At 41.3% G+C, this 12,702-nt stretch overlaps 1 protein-coding gene across 2 annotated transcripts in view; it reads left to right on the forward strand.

Annotated features, from left to right (window-relative positions):
* Positions 1–12,702, forward strand: part of FRY (furry homolog (Drosophila)) — a 302,629-nt gene that overhangs the window by 134,035 nt on the left and 155,892 nt on the right. For both annotated transcript variants that reach the window (XM_011997805.1, XM_011997806.1), the window contains exons 17-18: positions 2,105–2,212; positions 11,655–11,913. In XM_011997805.1, coding sequence (XP_011853195.1) covers positions 2,105–2,212; positions 11,655–11,913 — 367 coding nt within the window. The remainder of the gene's footprint in view (positions 1–2,104; positions 2,213–11,654; positions 11,914–12,702) is intronic.

Here is a 12,702-nt window from a genome sequence, read left to right on the forward strand (position 1 = left end):
GTAGGGTAAGAACTTGAACACTGAACATTCTGTGTTGCTCAGTCTTTATTTCTTATCCCTTTTGTGCTTCATGCTAGTATGAAAAAAGAAAGAAAGAAAATAACAAGTAAAGAAATAATAATTTTAATATCTGTTAATAAATTTTCTTAATTATGTTATTTTGGGGATTTATAAGCTTCCCATAAAAGGCCAGACAGCAAAGACTGCAGTAGGAAGAGGAGACCATGCAGCAATTAGTTTCTAATCTAGGCTTGTTTTATCATCTTGGAAGTCTGGCAGAGTTCGCCCTTACACTTCAGGCCAGGCAAGGTCATCCATTTTCCGACAGACATAAAAATAATCCCAGCTGTTAAAGACATCTGGTGAGCAAACTAGTAGAACTGTTTAAACTACTCACTGTGTTACAAATGAACAATTAGAAGAGATCTCTAGGCTCTAACACTGTACAGCTATTGAGGATATCATCTGAAAACATTTCTTTCCTTGGCTGATAGGAAAGCCCTGTGCAACTGCTTCCTCTTCTCCAGGGTCCTCAACAGCTCATGCAAATGCTCTATGGATGACAAAAGTCATAAGGTTATTAAGAAAATAACCTTATGACTGCCCACAAAAGCAGATTATTTTGGAAGACAACATATTTTGTTTTATTTTTCATATAAACAATTTGGTACTCATTCTTAACAAACTTGTAAAAGCACATTAAAAGGTAGTGTTACAGAGCAAAATTGCTGTGTGATTATGATCTTTAGATTACAGAGAGGGTTGATTCTGCTAATTGCATTTCTATTCTGACTACAGTTACTGTTCCAAAAAGGAATTACTTTTATGCTACTTTGCATTTTCATTATTGTGCTTGTATCCTAGGATCACATTAATTTGGCACTGATTCTATATTTATGCTCAGAAGACTAAGTCATCAGACTTTAGATATGCTGTTACATGTTGTCACTTGGGTCATTTGAAAGATTTTGGTGGGTAGTTGAATTATTCCATAAAGGTTATTGATAAAATAAGTGGTTAAAAATCAAACAGTTAGCCAGGCGTGGTGGCTCACGCGTGTAATCCCAGTACTTTGGGAGGCTGAGACGGGCGGATCACGAGGTCAGGAGATCGAGACCATCCTGGCTAACACAGTGAAACCCCGTCTCTACTAAAAATACAAAAAAAAAAAAATTAGCCAGGCGTGGTGGCGGGAGCCTGTAGTCCCAGCTACTCAGGAGACTGAGGCAGGAGAATGGCGTGAACCCAGGAGGCGGAGGTTGCAGTGAGCTGAGATTGCACCACCGCACTCCAGCCAGGGAGACAGAGCGAGACTCCGTCTCAAAAAAAAAAAAATCAAACAATTATCTATTAAAACAACTAAAAATTGAAATAACACAAAATATCTATTTCTCCTTCACATTTTCCAACAGAATGCAGAAGGCATTAATTATCATTAAACATTCATATTCTCAAGAAATTAATTAAAAATAGAGAAGGAAATCCCCATAGAGGTCAGGCCCATCAATATCACTTTAAAAGTCAGAAATGGGTGCACAACTATATACATTTCAGAATTTTACTTATTTTGAAAGATTTATTTTGGAAGCACTTAATTTTTTAAAAACAGGACAAAAGGCTCTAGGGGAGAAGCATAACTCATCAGGGAGAGAAGCTGCTAGATATCACAGTTACAAAAGGCACCACTCCATATATATATACACACACACATATATATATATATATATTCCATTTTTAAATGCTGAATGTAGGAATGAATGAAATACATTTCTTCATGTGGATGTACTTAGCCATTTCTGTGATTCTGGTGTTTTAAATGCAACTGGACTAGACCCAACTAAAGGGTAAACTCAAGGTAAAATAGTATTGATATCAGCATTTTTCTTTTCAGACATATACTTCTGTCTTACATTTAAATTACTTAAAGTTTTATTAGAACTGGTCAGGCTACAAAGGGCATAAACATTTGAGAATAACATGGAGCTAACACCAGGCTATGACTTCAGAAGGCATGGATTCTAGTCTTTGTTCATGTACTTAATTCATTTTGTTTTTATTTTCACAACTTTTTGACCTATTTTAAAATTTTGTCTTCTAATTCTAGGGGTGAGAGAAAGCCAAAAATAGATCTTTTCAGGACCTGTGTTGCTGCTATTCCTCGACTGCTTCCTGATGGGATGTCAAAACTTGAACTTATTGACTTGCTGGCTAGGTAGGTGAGAACATTGTGTGACCAAAATTAATTTCAATCCTTTGTCATGACTCCTGAAAAAAAAAATAGAATGGTAGTTTACAATGGACAAATATTTACCAAATGAGGTACTGTGTATGGGCAGGAAAAAACCCATTTTTAAAAATTATTTTTCCCATGTTCAAGGGGTTTAAAATCCAACTTAGAAGCAAATACATAAGCACGTAAGGTCGTTAACAACCCAAACCTGTGTTGTGCAAACTAATGGCACAAAAAATGTATGATACACGATTCATGGGTAAGAGATTACTGTGGACTGGGGAAGGCAACAAATAACTCTTGAGAGAAGGTGGAACTTGAACTTCCCTTGAAGGGAAGGTAGAGTTCAAAAAGGTAAAGGCAGAGACATGAGCAAAGGCAGAGAGGTAGAACCAGGAAATGAAATGGGCATGGCCAAAAAAGAGTTCATTCGGAGTCTGATACCCAATCTGAGGCCCACAGACCCCCAGGGGGACAAGAATGCAGGTGGTCGATATCCTAAACTAGTTTCAGTATAGTGCTTCAGAAAACTGCCCAAAATCATATTTATCACCCTCCCAATGCACAATCCAGTGAGAACCTAAAATTTATTTTCTTTGAGTGAAATTACCTTATTATAGTTTAGTAAGCTTAGTTATCTCACATTGATCTGGAGCTCCAGTTGACAGTTGTGCATGTATTTAATTTAAAAATCAAAAGTGACAAAACCTAAGTGCAATTTGGAAAGCAAAATTATTAGACACGTGGGATGCATGGAATGAGGAAGAACAAAAGTCATCATTGGTTTGGGGGGAGAAAAGAGAAAATAGTTTACAAACCCAATGATGAAAAGAAACGGAAATAAGACTGAAGAGGTAGATTTTCAGCTAATCTTAAGTACTTGTTGAGGCATTTGGACTGATAAAGTTTTAAGCTGGGGAACAAGATGACAAAAAATGTCAATTTAGGCTCTATAATCTGGTTATAATGGTAGAATAAAAGAAAAGCCTGGAGAAGGATAACAAATATTCATGCTGACTGAATGAATGATGCATTATGCATAGCCTAGTTTACTCACATTCTCTCACCTTCTGAGAGCACCTTTCCCACCAATGTCACCCACCACTGTAGCCTCTTTCCACTGTTATCAGCAGCCTTCCAGCCGTGGATCCTTCTTCTTTCCAGTCCACGCTTAGGGTGTACCTTTTGAGACCTAGCAACCAGAATATGAGCGAACAGCACATTCCCTGGAAGCAGGAAAGCAGAGGGAAACAGGAAAAAATAAGCCTGGATCAAAAAGGGCTTTCCAGTTCAGGGCAAGGGGAAGACCTGTGGAGGAACAAAGAGTGGGTTTCCAAAGAATAATGAACATGATGATTTAGGGGCTGGGGGAAGCTGAGGGAAAGAGAGACTAAGACTGGAAGGGTCATCCATGCTAATACTGAGTCACCCGGGATGAGGGCAGAGACTGAGAATAGAGAAAAGCTGTGAGACAAGGTCTAGAGCTACCGAAAACATAAAGGAGACCCTGTCCGTTTGCTGTGGACAGCATTGGAGGAGGCGGCATGATCAGGAGACGTGTATTTCCCCAGAGCACAGGTGGCTGAGCGAAAAGCCCCCCTCCACGGCCGCATGACCATCTGGAGAAAGAGGGCCACCGTCAACAGACGTGGAAGAAGCAGGACAAGAGAATCGGAAGAAAACAATCCTCTAAAAGCCTGAACTTCATTTCCCTACATTCCTTTGCCATTTTACTACCTGCATGATCTGGGCAAATTATTTAACCCTCAAGCCTGTCCTTTTCCCTTGGTAAAATTTTGGTGAAATTGGAATGAGACTGCCTACCTCTTACGACTGTTGAGAGGGCTAGATGACAAGACGTGTGGTTAGAGAGAGGAGGCGTCTGCAGGGAAAAAGTTTTCAGTTAAATTGAAGTAGAAGGAAAGTTCACGTTATTCAATAGAAGTCTAATTGGTGATTATATACACTGAGGCCTTTGAAGTACCAAGTGTTTTGAACAGCATGAAGTGTTCTCTTTCTGGTAAAGTCTCTAATGCTATTTTGCCATAAGTCTGAGTGGGAGGCTCCTACCTCTGGAATCACGTTGACAGCCCAATTCAGTGAAGCCCAAACCCCTAGATCATGGTGCCAGGCGTGTTGGGAGGGAATTCTGTCAGATGTGGTTGGAATGCTAGTGCTATTTATGGTGCGTCCTGTTTATTATTAGTTACATTCTTACCAAGCCCAAAGCAATGGGTGCTGTTTTTTGTTTTGTTTTGTTTTGTTTTTCTTTTTCTTTTTTTTTTTTTCCTGAGGGAACAGAACAAATAAATATTCCTGAGAGTTTAAGTCTTAGGGAGAAATCAAGAAAATGACTGGCTTATATGGGAAATCCATGAAGGGACCTTTTTAATAAGCTTCAAAAGAAGCCAGAGGCTGTTCTCCTCGGGGGGAAGGATAACTAGAGTAAGCGACCTGCACATAGAGTCCTATTAACCTGTGAGAAAATGCACCTCTTCAGATCTCCTCGAGAGGCTCAGAGGACAAAAGTGAAGTAATTCAATAGCAATAAATGTGGGTTTCGAGTGCCACACAAGAAGTCTTCAGTCACTTTATACCCTCACAGTCCAGTTGCCTTCAGATTCAGTTGACCTGAGATAATACACGGTCTAGTCAGAGAGGGGTAAGACCTGTTATTTCTGACACTTCACAGTCACATCCGTGGTACTTTTTTTTTACTTAAAAACTTGTTTTATTTTTTTCATAATTGGTAAAATAAGGGCAGTGTTCATGCAGGTTGTCCGTCCCTCCCAACTCAGTTCCCTGTAAGGAGTTTCAACTGTATGTCCCACACAACTGCTCTCAGGTCCTTGCTGCCCTTTGAGTAATGGCTGAATATCACAGACACTCACACCTCAGACATGCATTAGTATAGACATGCATTAGTATGCACATGACAACAGTGTATATAACGAAGCTGGAAAACTGCCTTCTTCAAGCTACTAGATTTCTTACTTTACATGTATTGCTCAGCCAGCTCATAATAGCCAAGTGTGAGAACCTTTCCATGTGGCTCCATGGAAGCTTCACAGGCCCTCCTGACATCGTGGTAAGACCCATGGGGGTGCTTCCTTCCCATCCTCTGCAGAGCCTGACCTGCGCAGCTGTCGGGATCCCTGAGGATTCTCCAGACAGAAAGGGGAGCTGTCTCACCTTGGCAGCCGCCATCTTTTTCTCTCGCTCTCCTCTCCTAGATGTTTCCTGCTGTGTCATTTGACCACAAGAGGGAGCTTTCGCTAGCAGTCCACAGGCTCCTGTCCTTGTCACTTCCTGCAGTACCTTGCATGCACCAAGGACTTGCTGTTCAGTATTCACCCTCCTCTTTCAAAGGTCTTAGCAAATGTTAGTTTATCATTTTCAGATATCTTCACATTCAAAGAACATACACCGTGCTATACAATGCCTTTCGTATACATTATGTTAGATAAGCTGGACACATGTTCATTCTTATTTTTAGATAAGGACATTGAATTTCAGAAGGGTAAATCTATTTCCCAAATTTATAGAATTTTCCAAATGTCATTGGTTTTATGCAAAATAATAAACACGTTTTGTGTGGTATTTCCTTATTATTTGTAGAAACTTCTGAGATAATGCATACACAGATTCCACAGTCTTCTGGGGTATCTAAAAATTATTAAACATTTATTCTGCTTTCCCTTTTCCACATATGCCTGTGTTGTGGAAAGTGGTTAGTTGTTTGGTGTAGCTGAAAGAGAACTCGTCTCAATTGTATATATTGCCTCAATAATTCCCTTAGTCATATTTCTGTATTTTAGTTGAGGTGTAGTTCAAACCACTGTAGATAGATGGTAGTTCATTCTTTAATAGCCTCAAAGAAGAAATTTCCACCCCTTCTGGTGAACTACCCTAGTGGTGAATAGTCCACCTCTCTCAAGCTCCTTCTTTTGGAAATCCTTGTCTGCTGGGCTTCACTTTCAGTGTTTCTTCCTCCACTGCCCTTGGTGACTTTGTGGGGCACTTCCTCCTAATAAGCTTTTGCTTATCTTGCCTAGTTCAAAGGAGGATGTTTCTCCTAATTTGTCTTTTCTTCTGGATATGGTTTGTGAATTTGAAATCACCCCTTTTCTTTCTTGCATCTCTGTAAAAAACATTATTAAAAGCTACTGAGGTGATTCCATCAGAATCCGAAGCTCAGCTTATGCAAGTGTTTTCCGTTAAAAGTCATATTTCTGATGTGACCAACCAAGAAGGCAGCTTTGTTCTATTTTTTCCCCATTTTATGACATGTCCTGACTTGTTCAGTAGCACCCTTGTCTGAGCAGCACGTGCCCTTGTGATCACACCACTCACTTGTTCTCCATCACTGCAGACAAGGCCCAGGACCACTGGCAGTGGCACAGGTGGCCTGTGCAGAATACAGCTGTGCATTCGCTTTCTGACATGAGCAGTGAGAATCACACCACGCCTGCTTAGTGCTCCTGATCCCAGCTGCCTGGGAGGGGCAGCTGCAACTGGTATTGGCAACACTGGTTTCTTTTATTGTAGGCTTCTGAGAACCAAATCACCTTCTCAGAAATTTAGCCTTAGTTCCCCAAGCTAGCCAGATATCTTCACAAGTTGCTTTCTCTTAAAGTCTCTCTGTTCTCTCTTAATTGCTGCCACCAAACTCTCTCAAAGGACAGTTTTTAAAATTATAACTGCATCTGTTTAGTTTGCAGTTGAGACCTGTTCTTTCTTTCCTCGTCTAGTTTCTCTATCAAGATGGCCCAGTTGGGGGAACTGCTGTCTCTCACCCTCATCCTTGCTAGAGAAGGAGATCTAATAGGATTTGTAAATCCGTAAGCCAGCTCCACGCTGCTTTCCTGGGTAGTCAGAATGTCTGGACATCTTTCTTATTTAACTCCAAGCCTTCTTTTCCCTTTTAGATAGCGGTTTTTGTATTTGTTTTTGTTTTTTTCCTGCTTTATAATGTAAAATCCCATGTGTTTCACAAGATCTTGATTATCTGGTCAAAATCTAATAAAAGTAAAAATGAGGAACTGAGTGGAAGAGATGGCAACTGTATCTGACAGGCAGCGCTCTGCTTATACGCTTCAAGGGACAGGACACAGGGAGGGAGCCTTGTCCTTTTCACAGCTTTTTCCCCTTACCCCTCACCTGCTACCCACAGACTTGTCTTGATAGGTGATTTCCTCTCAGTCTCAGTTCTGTGACAGTCTGGGCCTTTTTCTTCTACAAACATTCCACTTTTATAACCAGCTGAGCCTTCTATCCCAGAAGCCCTTTCCCCTCCCTGGTCTTCATCCTCCAGGAATATGTTTGAGCCTTTCACTGGTAGAGTAGGTAAATACTGTCATTTTAAGAGACATGACCACCAGGAATAGCAAGGACTACACTGCCTTGGGGCTCCAAGAGTCCTGAAAATGATCCTGCATTGTGGGTTTGAAGTTAAAACAGATTCTAGATTGCAGATTGTGCGTGAGAGCAAAGTTAGATGAAGAGTAGAATCGATCTCATTTGGAAAGCTGAAAGTTTTCCTTTACTTAAAAGCCTTTACTTAAAGGCTTCATGAAAATAGACCATGACATGGCTTTCGTCCTTGGTTCTTGCCTGGTTTCATGATTATATTGGTTTGCTAGGGCTGCCATAACAAAGTGTCAAAAAATGAGTGGCCTAAACACCAAAAATTTATTCTCTCACAGTTCTGGAGGCTAGAGGTCCAAGATCAGGGGGTCAGCAGGGTTGTATCCTGCTCAAGACTATGAAAGGGAATCTGCTCCAAGCCTGTCACCTGGCTTCTGGTAGTTTGCTGGCACTCTTTGGCATCCCTTGGCTTGTAGAAGCATCACCTTGTTGTCTGCCTTTATCTTCATATGGCATTATCCACATGTGTTTGTCTGTCTACAAAAGTGCGCTTCTTATAAGGACACCAGTCATATTGGATTAGGGGCCCACAACCTCTTCTTAACTTAGCTAGTTACATCTGCAATGACCTCATTTCCAAATAAGGTCACATTCTAAGGTACTGGGAGTTAGGACTTCAACATATGAATTTTGTGGGAGACACAAAATTGTGACCACTGTCGTTACTATCAGTTAACATTTATGTAGTGTCTGCAGTTCCTGGTTACTAAACTTTTACCTGTCCTAAAAATGGTGGCTTGTTATCTGTGGAAGCTTATTTTCTAAGACCTTCAGGACCATAGACAGGTCTAAATATAGTAAATTAGAATAATAAACGTAAGATGGGGAAATGACTTCAAGTGCTTTTCATAAACTAGTGTTTTCAAACCATGGACTGCAGAGATGACTCAGCTGCTTGGCCAGTGAAGGAGTGTATTCTCCCCAAATGGGTGGGCTTCCGGCCGTTTACCCCCAGCTTTAACCAGAGTGACTCAGGTTTTATGTATCTATATATTGAAGTTTGTATTAGAATTCTCCAGAGAGAAACAGAAACAGTAAGATGTATATAGAGAGAAAGAGATTTATTGTAAGGAATTGGCTCATGTAGTTATGGAGACTGGCAGGTCCAAAATCTTCATGGGGGGCCAGCAAGCTGGAGATGCAGGAGAGCCAGTGCTGCCATTCTTGTCTGAAGGCCGGCAGGCTGGAGATTCAGAAGAGCCAAGTTTCCAGTTTGAATCCAAACGCAGTCTGCTGTAGAACCAGGAAGAACCAATGTTGCAGATGAAGTCTAAAGGCGGTAGAATTCTCTCTTGCTCAGGGGAGTCCAGTCTTTTGTTCTAGTCAGGCCTGCAGCTGGTCAAATGAGGCCCACCCACATGAGGTGGGGAAATTGCTTTCCTCAGAGTCCACTGATTCAAATGTTAATCTCATCCAAAAACATCCGGAATAATGTCAGCCAAATATCTGGGCACCGAGGTCCAGCCAAGTTGACACATAAAATTCACCACCACAGAGCTCTACATAAACTTCTATTGGAAAAAAAGATAGATCTGCTGCTGAATGCAATATAAAGAAAGTTTGAAAACTCCCGTTTCAGACAATTCTAGATTGGAAGCCCAGGTTAAAGGCTTCTCATTCTTTTTTCAGCAACTACTTAAGAACTGTAAATTTAATTGTATAAGACGTCCCTGAAAAATTAACTTAGCTCTTCCTTCTCAGGGTCTGTTTAGAACTTTGCATGCTTTTGAGACAGAAAATATATTCCCTGACTCAGTGTAAATCTGTGAACTAAAGAACTTTTTACCTAGTTTATATTGTCAGACTGGACCAACTGGTGTACTTTAAGCTTTAGAAAATAAGACAAGAGTTTGCTTATCTTATCAGGCTTTTGAAATGCTATCTATTTGAGAGTGATAACTAGGGTGACTTGTGCCAGGCTTGTTTTGTGGGAAGTATTTTGGATTAAAGATTAGAAGTCCTAGATTGAATTCCTGGCTCTTCCCTTTGTTAATTTTGAGCAAATTCATTAACCACTCTGGGCTGCAACGTTGTCTTCTATTTGCCCTGGGTATGGAGCCTCCATTGACTCAGCCATGTTCTTCTCTGACACTGAACACCTGCAGGCTACTGAGTCCTGGAAGCTCTATCTTTTCAGTGTCTTTGGCCTCCATCTGCCCTTACCCTACCACACTTCTCTGCTTTGGTCAGGCCCTCACCACTTGTTGCTTAAGTCACTGCAGTGACCTCTTAGGTGGCCTGTGCTTTGTTTCTTCTCCAAGGCATTCTCCCTTTCCTGCGTGACTCTCTTTTCTCAAGAGTGAATCTAATCATGTTTATTTCCCTGTAACTTTCAGGATACAATTCATTTTCTTCTAATAATAGCTAACATTACTGAGTGCCTACTCTGTGATCTGTGCAGTGCTAAACATTGCACATGGATAATTCAGTGACCCTCACAACAGGTTTATGGAATGCAGTTACAGTTAGTACCCCCATTTCACCAATCTGAGGCTTAGAGATTAAGTGATAGCCTGAAGTCACGTAGCTAATAAGTGACAGAGGCAAGACACTGATCCAGGCATTCTGATTCCAGAGTACACACTCTGAACCCCTTCCCTGCTGTGTTGTCCCCCTGGGTGGCCCAAAGACCCTTCAGTGAGCTGCATCTGCTTCCTCTCCAGCACTGTCTCACACCTCGCTCTTGCAGGCACCTCACCCAATAGACACAGCCACACCAAACTCAATATCCTAAGTGCTGTACACAGGGCATATAATGACTGAATCTTATGAAGGTGTCTCTTAAAAGCCTTTGCTTATTAAATAAATGAATGAATATGTAAAGCAATAGGTTAGCAATAATCCATCCTACCAATGTCAAGGTTTAATATTATTGTGTTGTTCTAGATTAAACCTCAGATACACTAGAATTCTGCTAACTCACTCAAAATTTCTCAACCTTGGCACTATCGACATTTTGGGCCAGAAAATTCTTTGTTACAGGGAACTGTCCTGTGCATTGTAGGGTGTTTAGCAACATCCCTAGCTTCTGCCCACTGGAGAGATGCCTCTACCACACCCCAAGGTGTGCAGCCAGAAATGTCTCCAGACATTGCCAAATTTCCCAAGGAGCAAAACTGATTTAGGACCACTGGCCTTACTCCGATTGCTCATTTATACTGAGCTTCTGGATGAGTCCTTTAGCTTCTCCAGTACTCAGGTTCCTCATCCTTAAAAATAGGATTCGATACTAATTTATTCTGTAGCCAGTGATGTACTAAAAAGTGTTCATATACAGTACAGCTAAATGCAGTGTGATGTCTTGGATTGCATTCTGAAACAGAAAAAGGACATCATTGGAAAACTGGTGAAATCTGAGTAAAGTTAATAGCTTCTTCCCAATATTAAGTTCTTAGTTTTGCTATATGTACCATGGTTATATAAGATGTTAACATTAGGGGAGGCCGGAAGAACACTATATCAGAAAACTCTGTATTATCTTTGCAACGCTTCAGTAATTCTAAAATTAGAAGTTTGTTTTGTTTTGTTTTGTTTTGTTTTGTTTGAGATGGAGTTTCACTCTGTTGCCCAGGCTGGAGTGCAGTGGCACGATCTTGGCTCACCGCAACCTCTGCCTCCCGGGTTCAAGCGATTCTCCTGCCTAGCCTCCCAAGTACCGGGGACTACAGGCATGTGCCACCACGCCCAGCTAATTTTTGTATTTTTAGTAGAGACGGGGTTTCACCATGTTAGTCAACCTGGCCTCGAACTCCTGAACTTAGGCAATCGTCCCACCTCAGCCTCCCAAAGTGCTGGGATTACAGGTGTGAGCCACTGTGCCTGGCCAAATTAGAAGTTTTTAAAAAGTATTTATGTAAGTCATTTACTAAGCAAAAAATAAGGGAGACCCATTTTCAGACTCAGGCAGAAGAGATATATATTAATAGATGTTCCTTCTTAGCTCTAGAAGACCAGTTAATAAAGTAAATGATTTTATTGTCTGTTATTCATTTCACAGGCTCTCTATTCATATGGATGATGAATTGCGACATATTGCACAAAATTCTCTTCAGGGTTTACTTGTTGACTTCTCAGATTGGAGAGAAGATGTCCTATTTGGCTTTACCAACTTCCTGCTCCGGGAAGTAAATGATATGCATCACACACTCCTTGATTCGTCCCTGAAGTTGCTGCTGCAGCTGCTCACCCAGTGGAAACTAGTCATACAGACACAAGGAAAAGTCTATGAACAAGCCAACAAAATCAGAAATTCGGAGGTGATTTTCACACCTTACCCATGAATTTATATTCTTTTTTGTTGTTGGTGTTGTGGGGTGGGACAGTCTCACTCTATTGCCCAGGCTGGAGTACAGTAGCATGATCTCGGCTCACTGCAACGTCCGCCTCCCGGTTCAAGTGATTCTCATGCCTCAGCCTCCCGAGTAGCTGGGATTACAGGTGCATGCCATCACACCCAGCTAATTTTTGTATTTTTAGCAGAGATTGGGGTTTTGCCATGTTGGTCAGGCTGGTCTCGAACTCCCAACCTCAAGTGATCCTCCCGCCTCAGCCTCCCAGAGTGGTGGGATTACAGGTGTGAGCCACCATGCCCGGCTGAATTTATATTCTTTTAGGCACTATATATGTGAATGAGAGGCAGTCTAGAACCTTTAGAATTCTTACTTCCAGCCCCCTAGGAACTTCCTCTCTGGTGGTGGGCCTTAGTTCTTCCACTGGCATAAATTGTGACCAAGAAACTCAGAACATGATGTTCCACATCAGGTTAGACTTGTTAACATTCACAAGGTCATTTAGGGAATAGAAATTGTTTTTTTCAGAGAAGTATGGTGCAAATATATTTCTGAGAGCAAATGACTACAGTCCAGGGACTTAGAGCTGGATGTGGATGTGGATGTGGATGTGGATGTGGATGTGGATGTGGATGTGGATGTGGATGTGGGTGTGGATGTAGGTGTGGATGTGGGTGTGGATGTGGATGTGGATGTGGGTGTGGATGTGGATATGGATGTGGATGTGGATGTGGATGTGGATGTGGATGTGGATGT

The sequence above is a fragment of the Mandrillus leucophaeus genome, unplaced genomic scaffold (genome assembly GCF_000951045.1).
Source record: "Mandrillus leucophaeus isolate KB7577 unplaced genomic scaffold, Mleu.le_1.0 Scaffold549, whole genome shotgun sequence".
Classification (NCBI taxonomy): Eukaryota; Metazoa; Chordata; class Mammalia; order Primates; family Cercopithecidae; genus Mandrillus; species Mandrillus leucophaeus.